Consider the following 17,064-nt stretch of genomic DNA (forward strand, 5'->3'; position numbering starts at 1 on the left):
CCACTGAAAGCATTGGTACTTTGAACAGGAGTAAGGGTCTAGATTTCTTTGCAGGATTACAGAAATCTGAGATAACTATGGTCACCGGACATCCTTTTTGAGACCCTCACATGCCATGGGGGTTAGGAAGGAACTTCACTCTCTATTGCCATGGCTTGTTGTGTAATTGGCTTGTTTAATTAAGAAAAGGGAGCGGAGACTCCTCTTTTTCTGAGAGCCATCAGAAGAATGTTAGTGAGTATCATCGAGTTTCCAGCAGATTCAATGTTTTAATTATTGCCCATCTTTTATTAAAACTAAGGCCTTCTATGCAAGGGAATGAGTTGTGCATTGGTCTTGTATGAATAAGTTCATTAAAGTTGATGGACTATGACTTATAACCAAGCTTTCAACTGCTAAATAAACAATTATTGAAATGCCTTTTAAAACAAAAAGATGCCAATCTTTTTCCATTCCTGAACAAATGTTTGTCACATGGTTGCCTGTGATTCCAGTGGTCTAGCCCAGGGGTCAACAACTTAATTAATGGAGCCCAGTCTAAGGCAGGCTGCCACATGCTGCCAGTTCTCACCTCCCCACCCTGCTACCTAAGGCTGCTGATTCCCATGCCACTGCTGATCCCCCACTGCTGCTCTCCTAACTTTACAGGCTGTATACAGTCTTTTTGCTGGCCAGAAAGTTGGGCCATAGTTGTTGATCCCTAATCTAGACTCAGTGTCCAAGTGATGTCTTTGAGGCTGATGTTTGCATAGGACAGTTCTGTCTTTGTCTACGTTTTTTCATTCTACGCTGTATCTGTGACTTACTGGACTCATCTACATATGACATTATGTCACTGTAGTGATGTGCTACAGCAACATAGCATCAGCAGGCACAAACTGTGACACCAATGCTATGTCACCATGGTCATGAGCTACCTTGCTGTAGCACGTTGCTATGGTGACATAACTGCTAAAATAACCATATGCCATCATTTAGTACTTCCTAAAGCAAGTACTAAATGATGGTGCAGTAACAACTGCGCCATGGGGAACACGTGTAGATATGCACCTACTAGAACGCATTTTAAAATGAAACAAAAAGATGCCAAGCCAGGTCATTAATAGGTACGGTTAACAGGGCTGTTGAGTCCTACCCCTGAGCTTTATCCAGAACAAGATGGCATAAGCCAGGGCTAAAAGTGACCTGCAAACCTGCTAAATAAGGTTTGGACATCTGACTTTGGAAAGCTACCAGGTCAAATTTTCTATATAAAAGTGTGTACATTTCATAATTTGAACTGATTTTCCTCTCATCTTTCCACAGAGCAGAGACTTCTGACCCACTGGAGGGCACTGATTTGAGCTTGGAAGGCCTCCAACTATTCCTGAGAAGCCAGCAGTATAATCTGGAGCCTGCTGGCATCTTGGATGTGAGTGCCAAGATCCATACATAAAAAGTTGTATAAGAGAATTTGTAGTGCCCAGCCATGGAACAATGCTATGTATTGGCTCCTAATCTATTAACGATTTACAGATATGCAGATACCATTTTTTAGTGCACTCTTCACATTAAGTGTTTCAGACTCATGTTTCTGTATGTCTTGGATATATATTATCCACCAGGATAACTAAACACAGTGTATGTGGGAAGGCCAGGTTGTAAGACCTAAAATAGCTTAAAAATCTCACAATTAGATAAAAATAGTTGCAATACTGTTATCCAGCTGGCTGGCTAATTGGTTTCTTATCATATTCTGAATCCAGCTGGCTTACGTTTGGGGCTCTTTGCCTTCCTCTTTTCCTCCAGTTCTTAGAAGTTCCAGTGGTGTCATATCGTGTCACTACGTGGGTCATTCCCTGTCTGGGACTCTCAGGACATTTTAGTTACAAATGGGCAATGGAGCTTCATCCATATTGTATTGACACAAACACAGACACACACATACAGTTTTATTCAAATAATCAAATAAATTATACCTATAGAGAGGGAATGTTTCTCATTTACACTTCTGGCAGTTACACTTGGATAAGTAAGAGTGATTGATCAACAGAGAGCAGATATATTTTCTTGTCTTCTGTGTTTAGGCCTTTTCAGGGCCAAATCTTGCAGATCTCAAATGTCTGTTGACTTTCTAATGATGGAATCCAGTTCTTCTTTTTCTGTATTATGAGTTTTTCTGCTAATACTATAACTAAATTCTTCTCCCTGGATAACTGAACATCAGATTTACTGGGTGTGAGTCAGAAGGTAGCTCCAGATAGTTAAGAATGGCCTGATTTTTTAAGGAACTCTGGGTACTCAATTGAATGTCACAGTGAGAATGTCTGGGTGCTGGCCTCCTTTGAAAGTTTTGCCCTTCTAAATTACTGTGCCTTCAGACAGTTCTTCAAAACAGACTATACATCTTAAAGCCTCTGTAGGATCCTTTACCTTATGCCAGGAACACCCATATCTTTTTTCAACAGGTATTTAATCCAAATTTGTCTGTGAGTGATTGGAATATGACTGAGATGGAAGCCAACTTGTCACCGGTAAGGGACACGTGTTTGTGTCTGTGTGTGAACAACAACATGAATATGAAATGGCAGTGGACAGAACTTGTACGTTCATGGATAACTGAATTTCTTACAACATTTTTTGAAAGATATATGAATATCCTAAATACTGTTTGTTCCAAAGTACCTTACAAAATTTGTATACTTGAAAATGCAGGCTTCTGTGGGGCAGAACTGTTTAAAAGCATGGAGCAACATAATGGAACAGAAAGTTGTAAATATATTTAATGGTAGAAGCTGCAGGAGAAAAAATGAATTGGGCTGGAATTTGACATTGGGACCAATATCACTAAAGTTCAGTGGAAGCAGAATGATAACAGAGGGGCAGAAGAACTTAGGTGTCAGAGCCAGGGTTTCTTCTGCTGCTTGAGACCAGTGGCAGAACTTCAGTGCTACAGTATCTACACAGGGTGAAGTCCTCTCTGCAGAAATGCATATGAGCTTCCTTTACTTTCTCTGACAAAAGTGGATTTTACTTTTCTTATGTCAGTGCTAATGAGGTAACAAATGCCTCTAAAGCTTCAGAACATCAATGTCCCTTATGTTTTGTTTTGAGTGTAATAATTGTGAATTTTCTACTCAATGTTTTTCTTAGCAGTTAGGAGGGAAAATTAGTCTTCTTAAGCCTAGTTGGTATTCCCAAGGTTCAACAGCAGAGCACACCCTCTTTCACAATGAAGATCTTTACATAAGAAGCTTCTATTAACCAAGGCCAACAGCTACTCAGACCCTGACCCCGAATGTAGAAGGAACTTACGTGCTTTATCATTCAATCCTATAGCTCTAAAAGGTTTTCCAGCATCAGAGGAAGACTCCCATAATGGGCTTGTTGGTCCAACAGGGTAGCAGACTAGAGTCTAAAAGCCTTCCAGCAATAAGTCCACCAGTTTTATGGCCAGAATCAAAGTGCAAGCAAAAGCAAAATTCAGCCAGGTACCCTAAGCCACAAAGCAGGAGAGGTACATTGAAACCCCTGACATGCATGCTTAAATATTCTTGTGCTGAGCACCCTCAGCTTCCAGTCCAGCATTGTTCATCTCTCAGGATTGCTCCAAGCAGGAGGTAATTCAGAGTTAAGCCTCCAACATCACCTTTAACTGAGTTGCTCACACGTCAGAATCTGTACATCAGAAGATCAAAGAAGAGCCCTGGGGATTTGGAACCTGTTAGAAATTAGACATGCTTTTTGTTTTATGGCACCTGGTGTTTAGCCTTAGAAGCATTCTTAATCAAATTGGGCTAGTTAATTAATACCATTTCTTGTTGGGTATAGGCATGCCCTTAGCTAATCCAATTCGATTAAGAAAGAGAGATTCCTGCTCCTCCTATGCACCCAGCTGGTGCTGCTTGGTTCACAGGAATTTTAATGTATCATTAAAACGCTCTTAAAAGCATGTGCCATCTTTGAAGTGACAGGATTTTTTTACTTGCCAAGTTAGCCAGAATGAGTGGATTGGGCTAGGTAGGGTTCTTCCACACAGGGTATCTTACCACCCAAGTAGCTGTGAGGCAAGACAGGGAAATTCAAATAAAAATACTTTCTTATGAAAATATGAGAGTGGGTAGGTCAGCTAGGGCTAGGACTTCATTGACTTCAGGTTTATTATATATGCTTAAGTTTGCAGTCTTATGGTAATTCCTACTGTGTGCAGACCTGCAGTTATTAGATGAGACGCTAGTAGGATGAACGAGGGAATACAATGACAATAAGGTATGTGGGAAGACTGAGGATTTTGAAAAGGGGGGTACAGGTGGTATGATGCATCATCACATGTATAACACACATTTTTCTCAAGTTAAAGAGAAACTAGAATGATTAGAATGATAGGGGCCCAATGCTCTGTGATTTAGTTTAACATCAAAGCAAAAACAAATGTAACTTTACTGGAATGTGCATTAATTTGCTAGATTTTAATTAAAAACAACACAACAAACTAGGCAAAAATAGGCAAAGGATATTGTTTTAGTTGTCCTGGAGTCATTAGAATTAGAGGTGCATCTCTTCTTCATATTTGTAAAACAAAATCTAGTCTTCATGACTGTCTTCAGTGTGTCCAACACCGCTGTCAGTCATTTTCACACCTGAGTTAGTATTAATACACCTAAGTTCAGGTTTTTAGCTACAGCTAAAAATGGTTTGCAGGTCTGTGAAATAGAAGAGAGACATTACCAGACAGTAACAGTGTAGAAGAAAGGATAGTCTGAAGAGTGGAACATCAAGATTGTTACAAAGGATAAAGGATCATTAACACCTGTAGAGAGAAGAGAGATGAGCAGAAATCAGGGAGATGATAATGAGTCATGAAGTCAGTTCACTCTCTTGGCACTGCCTGAATAGAAATGTTGCTGCCACTCACAGGCAGTTGGTTTTAAAGTTTGGGTAGAACCGGGATCAAAGAGGGGTGCAGCTGCACCACCGCACCTGCTTCTTTCCTGGATCTGCCTCTGATAGTCTGCATGTGCTATGCTATACTAAGAATTATTGATCTTGAAAAATGACTTAGCTCTAACCAGTTCCCTGCCTTTGTATAATTGTACATTGTAGTTTGTATTTTTGCATCAAGATTCAGCAACTCACAGTGCATCTGGAGAAGAATGCAAATGAGCTGTCTTCAAAAGCATTACATCCTCTGTTTATGCCGCTTGTCCAGGTATGTGCATTCACTCTTATTGCATACACAACAATGAGAACACAGAAATTCAGACGAACTATTAAGCATTGTTATAAGTTAGATGAAATGTTCAGCAGTGATCATTTAGCATATGAGAAACATTTTACAGAACAGAACTACTTGTATGCTTCAGATGACTGGTTAATACTTGATGACTGTCCACAGCAGTATGATGATGATAGTAACAGAAAAAGGGAGAAATTGGAATTGGTCATGCCTAAGTTGTAGAAGTGAGAGAAGGCTGAAAGCGCCTGGGTAAGTGGGCAAAAAATTGCTCTTACCCAGTCTGCAAAGTCTCTTACCCCAATCAATTCCCCATGTAGCTCAGCTGCAGAGACACAATCTAGAGCCCAGTGAAACTACCAGAAAGATTCCCACTGACTTTGGTGGCTTTCAGACCAGTCCAAGTTCCAAACCTGGGAGTTTCGAAATCCTTCCTGCCAAGATGATAAGACCCCCTTAATCCCTGTTTATCTCAGTATTTCATACAATCCAGTCCTGAATTCATAAATGACCAGTGGCTTAAGTGGTAATAGATAAATTGAGAATGAAAAATAATTTGTTTGTGTATTTGTATTCCTAGGGAAAGATGTAGGTCTTGAAAGCACCCAACAGCTTCTCACTGATCATGCAGCAGGCTTTGGAAACGACACCATAAGCCTACCTGAAAGTTCTGTTCCATCTGAAAATATGTCTTCCTTTCTCTTTTCTGTGCATCTTGAAGGAGCTATTCCATTGAACCTGAGCTCTCTGACTGAATGTACTGAGTGATTTAGCTTTTTCAAGAAAGTAGTGCCTCCTGCCTCCCCCAACAAAAGATTCACAAGTTTGAATGTAAAGAAACAAAAGTGACTCAGAAACCAATGGAAGAGTTATTTTGGCTGTTTCTTTTTGAACTTATGGGATAGTCCGTCAGCTTAGTTGTTAGCAATGCCCATACTGCACCTGTTCTCCACTGTTTGCCCAGTGCAAAATTTACAAAGTGTTGTTGTCTTCCAAAAAACAAAATTCAACCTTTTCTCTCTCGTGTAAGGAGCAAGGTTTGTTATTTTCTTTATCCACAAAGCAATTAATTTTGTTTAAGCATTCGCATGGTTAATTCCTCTGGGAAAAGCTTTTAAGAATCAAACAGTGGAGTAGATGGCAAGGTTGTGTCATGTATGTTAAAACATAAATGAGCCTTTATTAGTGTTCACTAAAGGAAGACCCATGGTTTTCAAGTGGATTAGCAAGACAGTGTATGGATGTGAGGGGAATTTTGACTGCCTTGCTGCAGAAAATCAGCTGTATGCTGGCCCACCCACTGAAAGCATTTTCTTTTTACCAGTTTCCTTATTTTGATATAATGAGATGTGCTCCCATCTCTCCCTTATCTTTCCCTTTTAAGCAGGACACCCTGAATATGCACAACCTGCAGTTAGTGTCAGTCTTTGCAGGAAACAGCTTTACTGAGTAGCCTGTCTTAGCCTGCGGGCATGATTCTCATAGGAATGAAATAATATCACACCCACCTCACCCCCTTCCAGTCCAAGCACATAGCATGTGACTTCAACCTGCCTTCTCTGAGAGACACTCAGAGCAGCACCAAACCAACACACTCCACTGCACATACAATTCTCCCCTTAGGTAAAAGATAAAAGAGAGAACAAACCACTTAATAGATGTTAGTTATGTCATGTGTTGTTGCACTTCTGGAAGGCACTCAGTTATGAACAGTTGTCAAGGCATTATAAGAACCTCTATAGAATATTATAGAAAATAGAGCATAGGGCTAAATATCATTTTCATTGTCAGGGGTGTTTCAACATCTCACTTACCCATCCAGTTGAGTGAATTTTGTCTTGGCATTGACAAGGACGTTGTTCTAATTCCCCTTAATACAATATAGACAGCTTGTCATCTCATTCACATGCACAAGTGAGATGACTCAGGTTTTTTAATAGGACCTGAAGTTCCTTTCAGCACAGATCCCAGCACTGGGTAGGGAAAGGGCTGAAATGTATGGTCCGCTAGCTTTTCTTCTGTCTTTTCTGCCTACTTGGTCAGCTTTTCATTTGTCTCCGCTTCCATGTGGTTTCTGAAGACTGTTTCTCAACAAAGCAGAGCTTTGTTTTTTATGCTGTAGTTCTAGCATTATACCAAGGTTTAGTAAGGAGAACCCTAGATTGACTGTGTACTATTTATTTCAATATTTCTAAATATGTTATTTCCTTGGAAAAATTACTGGCTCAGCTACATGGCAGCCAACCCAAGCAAGTTGAGGGTGAAATTCCTAGCTGAAACAGAATCTGGGTATATAAGCCAGAACAGTGTTAATGGAAAGGAGCACCTTATCCACTCACACTGCTGTGATGAGTCATGGTATTTAACTATATTTATGAGCATCTTGAGTGGTCAAGTGACATCTATCCCAGACAAAGCTGTCATTCAGTTTAAGCTGGCTTGCAGTAAATTCTGTTGAACAGGGAAAAATACCCCATGTAAATGGACTACCTCCTCAGGGCATTTTTTCCATCCCCTTGTCAATAAATGAAGACCTGTAAAAGTTTAGAAACATTGTGCTTGTCAGCAAATTTTGTCCCATTTGACTAATAACAGATGAGTGCAACTATTTTAAGTTTTGTTAGGTTACGCCATCACTACCAGACATGGTATAGTCCTTTCAGAACTGATAGTATAGCAGCATTTTACTGAAATTACAATCAGTGTCTTTGTGCTCAGGATTACAAGAAACCCATGGCTGCCCCACAAGGATTGGTATTTAGAAGATATATTGGGGTAGCTTCTTAGACCACATATCCCCTTTTGACACTTGTGTGCTTAGAAAATTGTCCTTTAATGATTACACGCGCTACTGTAACTTGTGTTTTTTTGGCAATGTATTGACATTTATTTGATTTTTTTCTGTTTACTTATTATCTCTGATTAGAAACCTGAAGATTGTCTGGAGTCTTATTCCACCTGACAGACGTATGTTTTCTTTATCCAAAACCCATGTATTTCTATAGCACTTGATAAACTAGAGTGCTGTATCAGTGAGCTATTTAAGCACATGCTTTAAGTCTATGACAAGTCCCCCTGACTTTGCTGGGACTATCACATGTTTAAATTATCCATGTGCTTAAGTGCTTTGTTGAATCAGGACCTAACTATGGTTAGAAAATGAACTTGAATGGGATAGCTACATGCAAATAGACATTTACTTGATCCAACCCAAAAGGATGCATGAATCCAAACTAACTCCTTTATAAAGAATTTTTAGATTCCGGTTTCTCGTATTACCAATCAGTATTCTGTGCTTACCATCAGCAGCTACTCTGGAGTGATTCTGTCCTTTTTTTTAGACCATTTGCTCTGTGATAAACATTAGATTGGAAATTCATGGTAGGAGAGGAACCCATAGGAACAATGTTTTGAACTCCTGTTGTGAGGAAGCGTGGTTGTATTTCTTGGCTTTTTACACTTTGTTAACTTTACTTGAAGTTAATGCGCTGACACTGCCTTTTGCACTATGCTGTACATTTGTAAAGTTTTACAGAGAACTAAAAATAAAAATGTTGCCTTTTTCTCATTTAATCATGCTTAGTCCCTTTCTCTTTCCCCTCCATTCCTAGACGCCGACTTTTCTTTTTGCTGGGGGGTCCGAAGGTGATGAACCTGTGGAAAGTTTTATGCATTTCAGGTGACTGCCCTCTTTCTGAGGGGGCCAGGGCCCTTGGGCCCCCATATACTGAGCACCTCTGCTTCTATGCCTCTTTCTTGCTGAGAAGTGGCCATAGTTCCAGGCTGAAGGGAAATCTGATTGTAAGCATTTTCCAAAGAGAAGACTGTCTCCACAGATCGTTTCTATAAGAAAAGGGAAGAAAGAGGAACACAAAGCCACGACAGTAGAACTTTTGGATGCTTGTACATATGATGCTCCAACCCTAATTTTCTATGATTAACATGTACATGTGATAAAAATGTCATTTTGTGTGGCTTAATGGTATCACACTATACAGGTTCCTTGTTTCCCGCCCCCCCCATGGCCAGGTGGTGAGCTGCAGGGGGCCCTGGTCCTTCCCTCCATGGTGATGGTACCCCCCAGGGCTGCCTGGACAAGCTGTTAGTGAGCTGGGGGCTGTCCCAGCTCAGAGGGAGCACCCAGCCTGATCCAATTCTTCCTCGACCCCAAACTGGCTGGGGCAGCACCCAGTCCACTGGCAGCCCGCCCAGTCAACTCCAGAGGGTGCTGCTGCCACAGAGGGAAGGAACGGGGCCTCCTGCAGCTCAGGAGCCATACAGTCCACTGGCAGCTCACCCCCTGGCCATGGGCAGGCTCTGACAAAAAAAAAAGAAAAAAAAAAGGATCTGGCTCCTCACCATAATGTGATGGAAAAATTAAAATGGTGGGTTTCAATGAAAAACCCACCATTTCAGTTTAGGGGGCATAGAATGCAACACTGGGGATTAAACCCCTGAGTACAAGCACCATTTCAGACTAAAATCCTGTGTATGCACTTTATGCATGGGGTATAGGTTGCTAAAGCCAGGACCAGGGTCTAAAACTTGTTGTCTGGGGCCCTAAGAGGCAGTCCAGCCAGGACTAATTGCTTAATTGGCCAAATTTGCCTGTGGTTCTACCTAGCAGCCACATCCTAGCTGATAAATCAGCTACAGTCTCCTGATGGGCTGCTGGGGACAGCAGCCTCCCCATGTAGTTCTACCTGTGGTTGCAAACTGCGGGGCAGCCAACAGTTTTGCCTGATGGTCTGCTGTGGTAAGGCCCCTCTGGATCCTGGGCTCTTAGTCCTCTGCCTTCTGGCCCTGCTCAGTTCTGCTTCTGGACTTTGGCTGCTTGGAAATTCTGCTGGGTGTTGGCAACTCACTCTCTGACTGCAACACCCTGATGCAGGGACTCTGCCCCTGGATTCACCCCTTGGAGTTGGTTATTTGGTCTCTGACTTTGGAATTTTTACTCAGCCTGTAACTTAGAATCTGTTTTTGGAATTTCCCCTCAATTTGGGTACCTTGAACCCCATCCAACTCCTGTCTCAGGCCCTCCCCTAATGGCCTACCCCCTAGGCCAGACCCCTTATGCCCTGGACTTTACACTGGTTAGCTGCTGAAATCTGACTATTTAACTATTTATTTTGTGGAAATATTCAGGTAGGATTTCTTTAGACTAAATACAGGACTTTTTTCTTCATTTCTCATTACATCTCTCCTTTTTGTGTAGTGGTGGAGGAGGAAAGATGACAAATTGTAATGATTAGAAAAGGGCTCATTCCACTGGAAAAATGACCTGCTCCGTCTTTGGGATAGTAAAATAATGCAAAGCACGGACTGAGAGATGGCGCATCGTTTTGGGTAGCCTCTTTGCCTGATCATGGGCTGCGGCTCACTACTCCTTTCAACCCTAAAATTATGTTGCAACATGGAACTGTATTTTCTGGATTTACCCAACTGCACCCCTGATTTCAGGTAATTACAGTTCACCCAATGTTACATAATTAAATCCAACTAAATGATGCAGCTTTATCAGTGCTTTATATAAAGGGATAATGTTGTGAGTTTGGAAATCTGACTGTGATTTGTGAATTCCATTGGTTCTTCCAGAGTTGTTGTGAAACTGGCATGCACGTTCACATGGCAGGCTTTGGCAGGAATGCAAAATCTGACATTTGATGCTAGCATCTATAGCAGCTCTTGATCAGATCACAACAATGGAAAGTTGGTAATATTCATGTCTGTGCTGTGCTATATTGTCCTGATAACCCAATTTTGAAGCAAAATGAGATTCATTTGTCTACAGAAAGGGTAACACATGCCATTCTGCTCTGGCTGCTGCTTCTCCTTTGCTTACAGACTCAGGATGCTGGATTATTGGTAGCTCTAGAAGCATTTTCTTCACCAGTTTAATTTCTGCACTGTCTTGCTTTTTGTGTACATTTTTCCTGTTGGTTTGTCCCTCTTCCTGCCACAGGAGATTGTACAGTAAAGAGATGAAAACTAACTGTAGACTAATATAGCAGTGCTGGAGAGACAAATCATTCACCCATTAGACAGCACCAAAGTTGAGCAGATGAACAATACATATTTCCTGTAGCAACAGGACATTAGCTTCATGTAAAACAAATCAGGAGGGTGGCCCTCAGTTCCTAGAGACTGAAACCATATAATCAGCATAACCACCAAGTAGAAAACCAGATCCATGTGTTTTCACCTGAGACTGAGTGTCTCTCTCTCTCTCACATTGTCCAAAGGGCAAAACTAGTTTCAATAACTAGATTGTAAAAGGTGGCACAGAGACTTTAGTACTTATTGTATATATAGATTCAAAAACGGACATTTTCCCATCTTCACTGAGAAAGTCCTCGCTGCCATGGCAGCAATGGAGTGAAGCAGGGGTCGGCTGTTTGTTTATGAAAAAGAGAGGCAAAGACAGCAGCAGAAGAGAAAATGGGAGGATCAACTCTCTCCCAGGAAGGAGATGTGGGAAGCAGAAGAGTACAGCAATGGTGAGATAGGAGAGCAAATGCAAAGAGCTGGAGTCACTGCAGTGGGTGAGGTGAGCAGCCAAAGAAAGCAAGGCCTTGGTGGGCAGACAACCAAGGAAAGGACATGGCACATGGCCGGCTCCATGCATGCATGCATGAATTACTTGTAAATGAGGAGAGGACTCAGAATCCATGTTCAATGATTTTTATTGTTAATTTGGAATAGGCCATAGGGAATGACCCCTGCTCAAAACCCAGAGGAAAGCAAAAAACATTGCGGGTCTTTGGACAATGTGCCTTCTGAAACTCTCTCTTTGTATGAGGGAGTAACCAACCTCCACTCAGGGCCATGTACTCTGGGCTGTCACCCAGGGAGAAACACCAGAGCCCCTGACAAAACCCAACACTCCCTGTATCATAATAGTGTTGCCTGATATCATCGCCACAGCTTCTATTGGGCATTGTGAGATAAGGGTCCAGCTTGCTCCACTGCCTTGTCTAACCATGATATCATCTTAAGTACCTTTCTCTTGGTTTCAAGCTCATTGGCTTTGCCTGTCAGGGGTTTCCGTTCCCGCTAAGGAGGTGGAGCCAGTTCTACCAGCGTGGGTTCTGGCCCTGCTCAGCAGCTGGAGCTTCTTTGGGGTCCCCCCCCATGGAAAAGCAGAACAGGTGCCCCTCCATTTCCCTTCTCACCCCAGGGAAGATGCAGCTGCATGGGTTTCCACCTGATGATCCTGAGGATCTGCCCCTCTCTCATTCACACTCTCTGTCTTCTCTTCCAAGGGCCATGTCCTCTTTCGGTGACATGGCACCATCAGAGCACAAATCCAGGCTTGATACAGACTTGATTAGCTGTTTTGTTGTTGTTTTTTAATGGATCGAAATACAGACGTTTTCCCATCTTTCCCAAGAAAATCCCCTCTTTCCATGCCAGCAAGAGGGTGAAGCAGGAGCCAGCTATTTCTTTATGAGAGAGGGAGAAGCAAAGACAGAGGTAGAAAAGAGGGTGTAACAGCACAGAGACATGGGAAGGAAATGAGCCCAACCCTAGTGCGGGAGGCGAGCAAATGGAAAGAGCTGGAGTGAGTGGGGTGGGAGAGGGGAGCAGCCCCCGCCTGCCCCATGGCTGCTTTGTGTCAAATGTGAAAGGGATAACCTCCTTGCACAGGCCTACAAGCCATTTCTCCTCCTTCTCAGGAGCTCTGCCCAAAGGCATGGCTTTATTCATACTTACTGTAATGTCCGGGGTGACTTCCTATCTTGCCATGTACATGGGGAGGCATTTTCCTCCTCTAAAAGGAAAAGCCCAACTGCAGATTCTCGCTTGTCTGCTAAAAGTAGGTGCCTGACCTCAAGATAAACAGAAATCCCTTCTGTGTGCCGTGGCTCTCTTCTCCTCCATGATCTAGGGCTTTTGGATCAAGTGCAGAAATCAGTGCCTGATGTCATTGATAATTGACAAGCTCCCAGCAGCCTTAGAGTGTGTGTTTCTCTAAGTTATATGCTCACTGGCTCTGCCTGCCAGGGATTTTCCTTGCCCCCCCAGCAAGGGAAACAAGTTCTGTCTTTCTCAGCTCAGCACCTCTGAGCAGGTGGAGCTCATTCAGGAGACGTAGGAATGAAAAAGCAAAACTATGGGGAGAGAGAGAGAGAGGAGCAAATGGAAAGAGGTGGAGTGAGCATGGCGGAAGTGGGGACTACTCACAGGAAGAGAAGGCCTGGTGGAGAGGAAACCCTGGGGTGGATTGCCATGTTAAACATATGAATTGGGGCGTGTGAAGAGGATAAGGCCCACACATGTATGAATGATTTATAAATGAGGAGTGGACACCAAATCCATGTTTAATCATTTTTATTGCCAATTGGGAATGGGCCCTAGGGGATGACGTCTGCTCAACGCCTAGAGGAAGGCAAAAAACCTCCCAGGTCTGTGGCCAATGCGCCCTGGAGGAAAATTCCTTCCTGACCCCAAATCTGGCAGTCGGTGCAGAAACCATTGTGCTCAAGCCCCTGCTGGATACTATGCCTATAGACCCTGCTCTGCCTTGGTACTGATGCCTCCATCTTCTTCTCGCTCTACTCTTCTTTCTTCACTTACCTGGTGTCTCTTGTCACTTTTTCATCCACCTCTTCCCCCAACCCTGCCTTTCTCACTCCCTCAGTCCACAACTCCTGCCCGTTTCCCCAATTCTCCCTCCTTATTCAAGTCTTGGGGCTTGTCTACACTCTGGTGCAACCCTCCTATTAGTGGGGAGCAACTTACTTCCAGTTAGAGCCATGTGCTCTGGGCCCTCACCCAGGGGGAAACAGCAGAGCCCCTGGCGACTAACCCAACGCACCTGCATCATATTGTTGCCTGACATCATCACCACAGCTCCTATTTTACGTTGTGAGCTAAGGGATCAGCTTGCCCCTCTCCCTTGTGTCACCATGATGTCATCTCAGGGCTTTGTGCCATCGCCTCTGTCACATTTTTTGGAATTTCTGTGACAACAGAAGTAAAACCAGCTAGAAGCAAACTGTTCTAGACAGATATCGGGGGAGCTGCTTTAGCTTGGAACTTGTGTTTTTTCTGTTCTTTAGAGTTTATTCTCCCTCAGCTACCATATTTCTAAGAGCATCCTAGGTGAATTCCTGATTCCCTGAAGGTCAGAGGTACTTGAGACAGTATAGGAAAGAGGAGAGGTGCTAGAGGCTAGCACAACGCTAACTCTCTTGGTACAAATTCTGTCCTGAGTCTCAACAAATCCTTCTCCATTGATGGGGAGCTTCTTCAACCTAGAGTATTTGGCTTTTTCTGGTCCCAAGGGTCAATCCACATTCACAACCTTACCCTCTCTCAGGGACTGCCCCATATCTCTAGTCTTCAATTTATAGCACTATATCTTTCCTTCTGAACAAAATAATAGCCGTTCACATATATTATAATGCACAATTCATATGTTTAACATGGCAATACTATAGAGAGTTGAGGTATCCCCCCCCCCAAGTACAGGCAGCTTGATCTGTTTGCACAGAAAAAGAATCAGTTCTATTGTCTAGGCATCTCATTGCATAAGGGGCAATCTAAGTAATCTGCTGTGTTATTTAACAATGTGTCTGTACAATACAATGGGTCAGATTGTGTTAAATTCCACACACATTGGCTCTGGGTAACTGGTTGTTTTCATGGTATACTCCTTGATTGCAGTGTGACTAAGCACATTTCCATACTTGAGCAGCAGCACATGCTGCCTAGGATGCTCCTGAGCACACCAAACACTCTAGCAAAGCTTCTACAACCTCTTGAGAGTTTTCCCCATTTGCTTTTGCACTTATGTAGCTGCAGCACCCACATACATGAACTGGACAGAGCAATACAGACAAAGAATGCCTTGACCATTAACACTAGGCCTTGCATTATTAGGTACGGTCATAATGCTACGGTGTTGGATGGAGACAATAGCCTGTACCAACAAAGTGTCCCAATGACTTCATCTATGTTACCAAGTTGTGTCCCAGGGATGGCTATGACAGCCCCTGGTGGCCCCATAACCTTGTACCCCGCTCTGCATTTAGGGTAACCACTCCATTTTTTTTGTCTGCCACATCTTGATGTACTTATTGGATTGAAGCGGAAGCTGACTTGGGAGTCTTAGAGTGAGCCTTACTCTGTCCAATAGCCAGCAGGTCCCTCCTGAACACCAGTGGCTTCAATCCTGCCCTTAGGCTGAGTAGGCATTTTCAGTCCATCCATGTCCAGGGCACCCATAAGCCTTAAGGTAGGGGCAAGCAATTATTTCAGGTGGATGGCTGCTTAACACGTGTGGTCAAGGGCCACAAGGGTATTTCTGCCTCTTAGCCCCACCCCCTGGTCACCATCTTGTGACTGAAAGTCCTGTCCCCTAACCCCTGACTTTTGCAGCAGGAGCTGGTGCAAGCTCGGCTGCAGCCTTGCCAGGCAGGTGTGGGACAAAGACTAAGGGAGCTGGTGATGCCAGGTTCAGCTTCCTGTCCCCCCTCCTCTCTCAGGGGCTTCTGTTGCTGCTGGTGGTGGCAGCTGCTTTCCTGCCCTTCCCTGAGTTAGTGGAGGCTGGGGGAACCCAGCAATTCCCTGGGCACTGGCAGCAGCAGGAGCCCTTCTCAGAAGCTGTGCTCCCAGCCTCACCCATCAGCAAGAAGAGCACACTCTGCCTGGAGCTGAGTCCTGCCTGAGGCAGAGCACAGCAGGGGCAGCCACAGGTAGGGACAGATCCAATTAATTGGTTGGTGCCTGCCTGTGGGCTGGATCCAGCCCGCAGGCTGTATTTTACCCACCCCTGCCTTAAGGCTAATTATGTGGCTCTGTCCACCCCATACCACATCCCATGCCTCGCTGTGACAATCCAATCTGTCCCTTATAGGGGTCTTAGTTCACTTGGCTTCCACCCATTTCTGCAACTGGCCCATTTAGCTCATGATCCACTGTGTTAGACCCAGCTGCCAGGCTCTAGCTTCAGCCTTGTCCTATTGGGCTCCAGCTTAGACCCTCCTAGGTGCTAGGCCCTTGACCCCGTCTCTGCCAGTCTCAGGCACTGGACACTGGCTTCATGCTCTACTCTAGGCATGGGGCTCAAGAGAGCCCCATGCTCCACCCCGATCCAGGCTCTGAGTTTGATCTGCCTTAAGCCTGTCCCCCAGCAGGGCTCAAGGTGATCCTTGAGAAATAGAAAATAGAAATAGAAAAGTTATAAATTTAACCAAATTAGTGCCCCTGGGGATACCCAAAAAACCATCCCTCCTAGTCCCAACCCAAGCCACCAGTTGAAAGTGTAACCAAAAGATAACCCCCCTGGCTAGAACACAAACTCTCTCCAGGGTTCAAATTACATTCTCTTAGCAGGGGTCTGTGGTGGTGGCAGCAGCTAGAAACCAGAAGGAGCCACTGCCACCAGAGACATGGGGCAGGCCAGGGAGGGCTCTTTTCTCTTAAGGGGGATCTCTCACCTCTTATGGGGGAGTTCAGCCCTGAGATTCCCTGTAATCCAAACCCTGACTCTCCCTACTGGGCTCACCAACATCAACAAAATGGAAAACAGCATACTGTCACTTTAAAAGGGAAAAGCTCCCCCCACCTCAGGTTAGGCTAACAAACACCCAGGACAACCCTCGCTAGGTACCAACATAACCCCCAGCTCAACGTATCTCCACAAGCTCTATCTCACTGGTAGTCCCAAGGCAGCCCAGAAGTCCACCAGGCACTCCACAGCTTGCAGGCCTGGCCTGCCTGCACTGGTTTATATTCTTCTCAGGCCCCACCCCTCTCTGGTCAGGTGACTCCACAGCGGCAGGTTTCCACTGTTTAGATTCACTGCCTGGTCTCCAGGGCAGCCCATCTGCTGTACTACTATGGAG

At 44.0% G+C, this 17,064-nt stretch overlaps 1 protein-coding gene across 1 annotated transcript in view; it reads left to right on the forward strand.

The window, feature by feature from the left end:
• HSF4 (heat shock transcription factor 4) overlaps nt 1-8,785 on the forward strand; it is a 35,252-nt gene extending 26,467 nt beyond the window's left edge. The window contains 5 exon segments of the mRNA XM_019535674.1: nt 1,306-1,411; nt 2,448-2,513; nt 5,102-5,171; nt 5,174-5,188; nt 5,793-8,785. Of these exon segments, the coding sequence (XP_019391219.1) occupies nt 1,306-1,411; nt 2,448-2,513; nt 5,102-5,171; nt 5,174-5,188; nt 5,793-5,980 (445 nt within the window). The 3' untranslated portion in view covers nt 5,981-8,785.
• The last annotated feature ends 8,279 nt before the right edge of the window (nt 8,786-17,064 follow it).

Source organism: Crocodylus porosus, unplaced genomic scaffold, assembly GCF_001723895.1.
Source record: "Crocodylus porosus isolate Cpor-Errol unplaced genomic scaffold, CroPor_comp1, whole genome shotgun sequence".
NCBI classification, from domain to species: Eukaryota; Metazoa; Chordata; order Crocodylia; family Crocodylidae; genus Crocodylus; species Crocodylus porosus.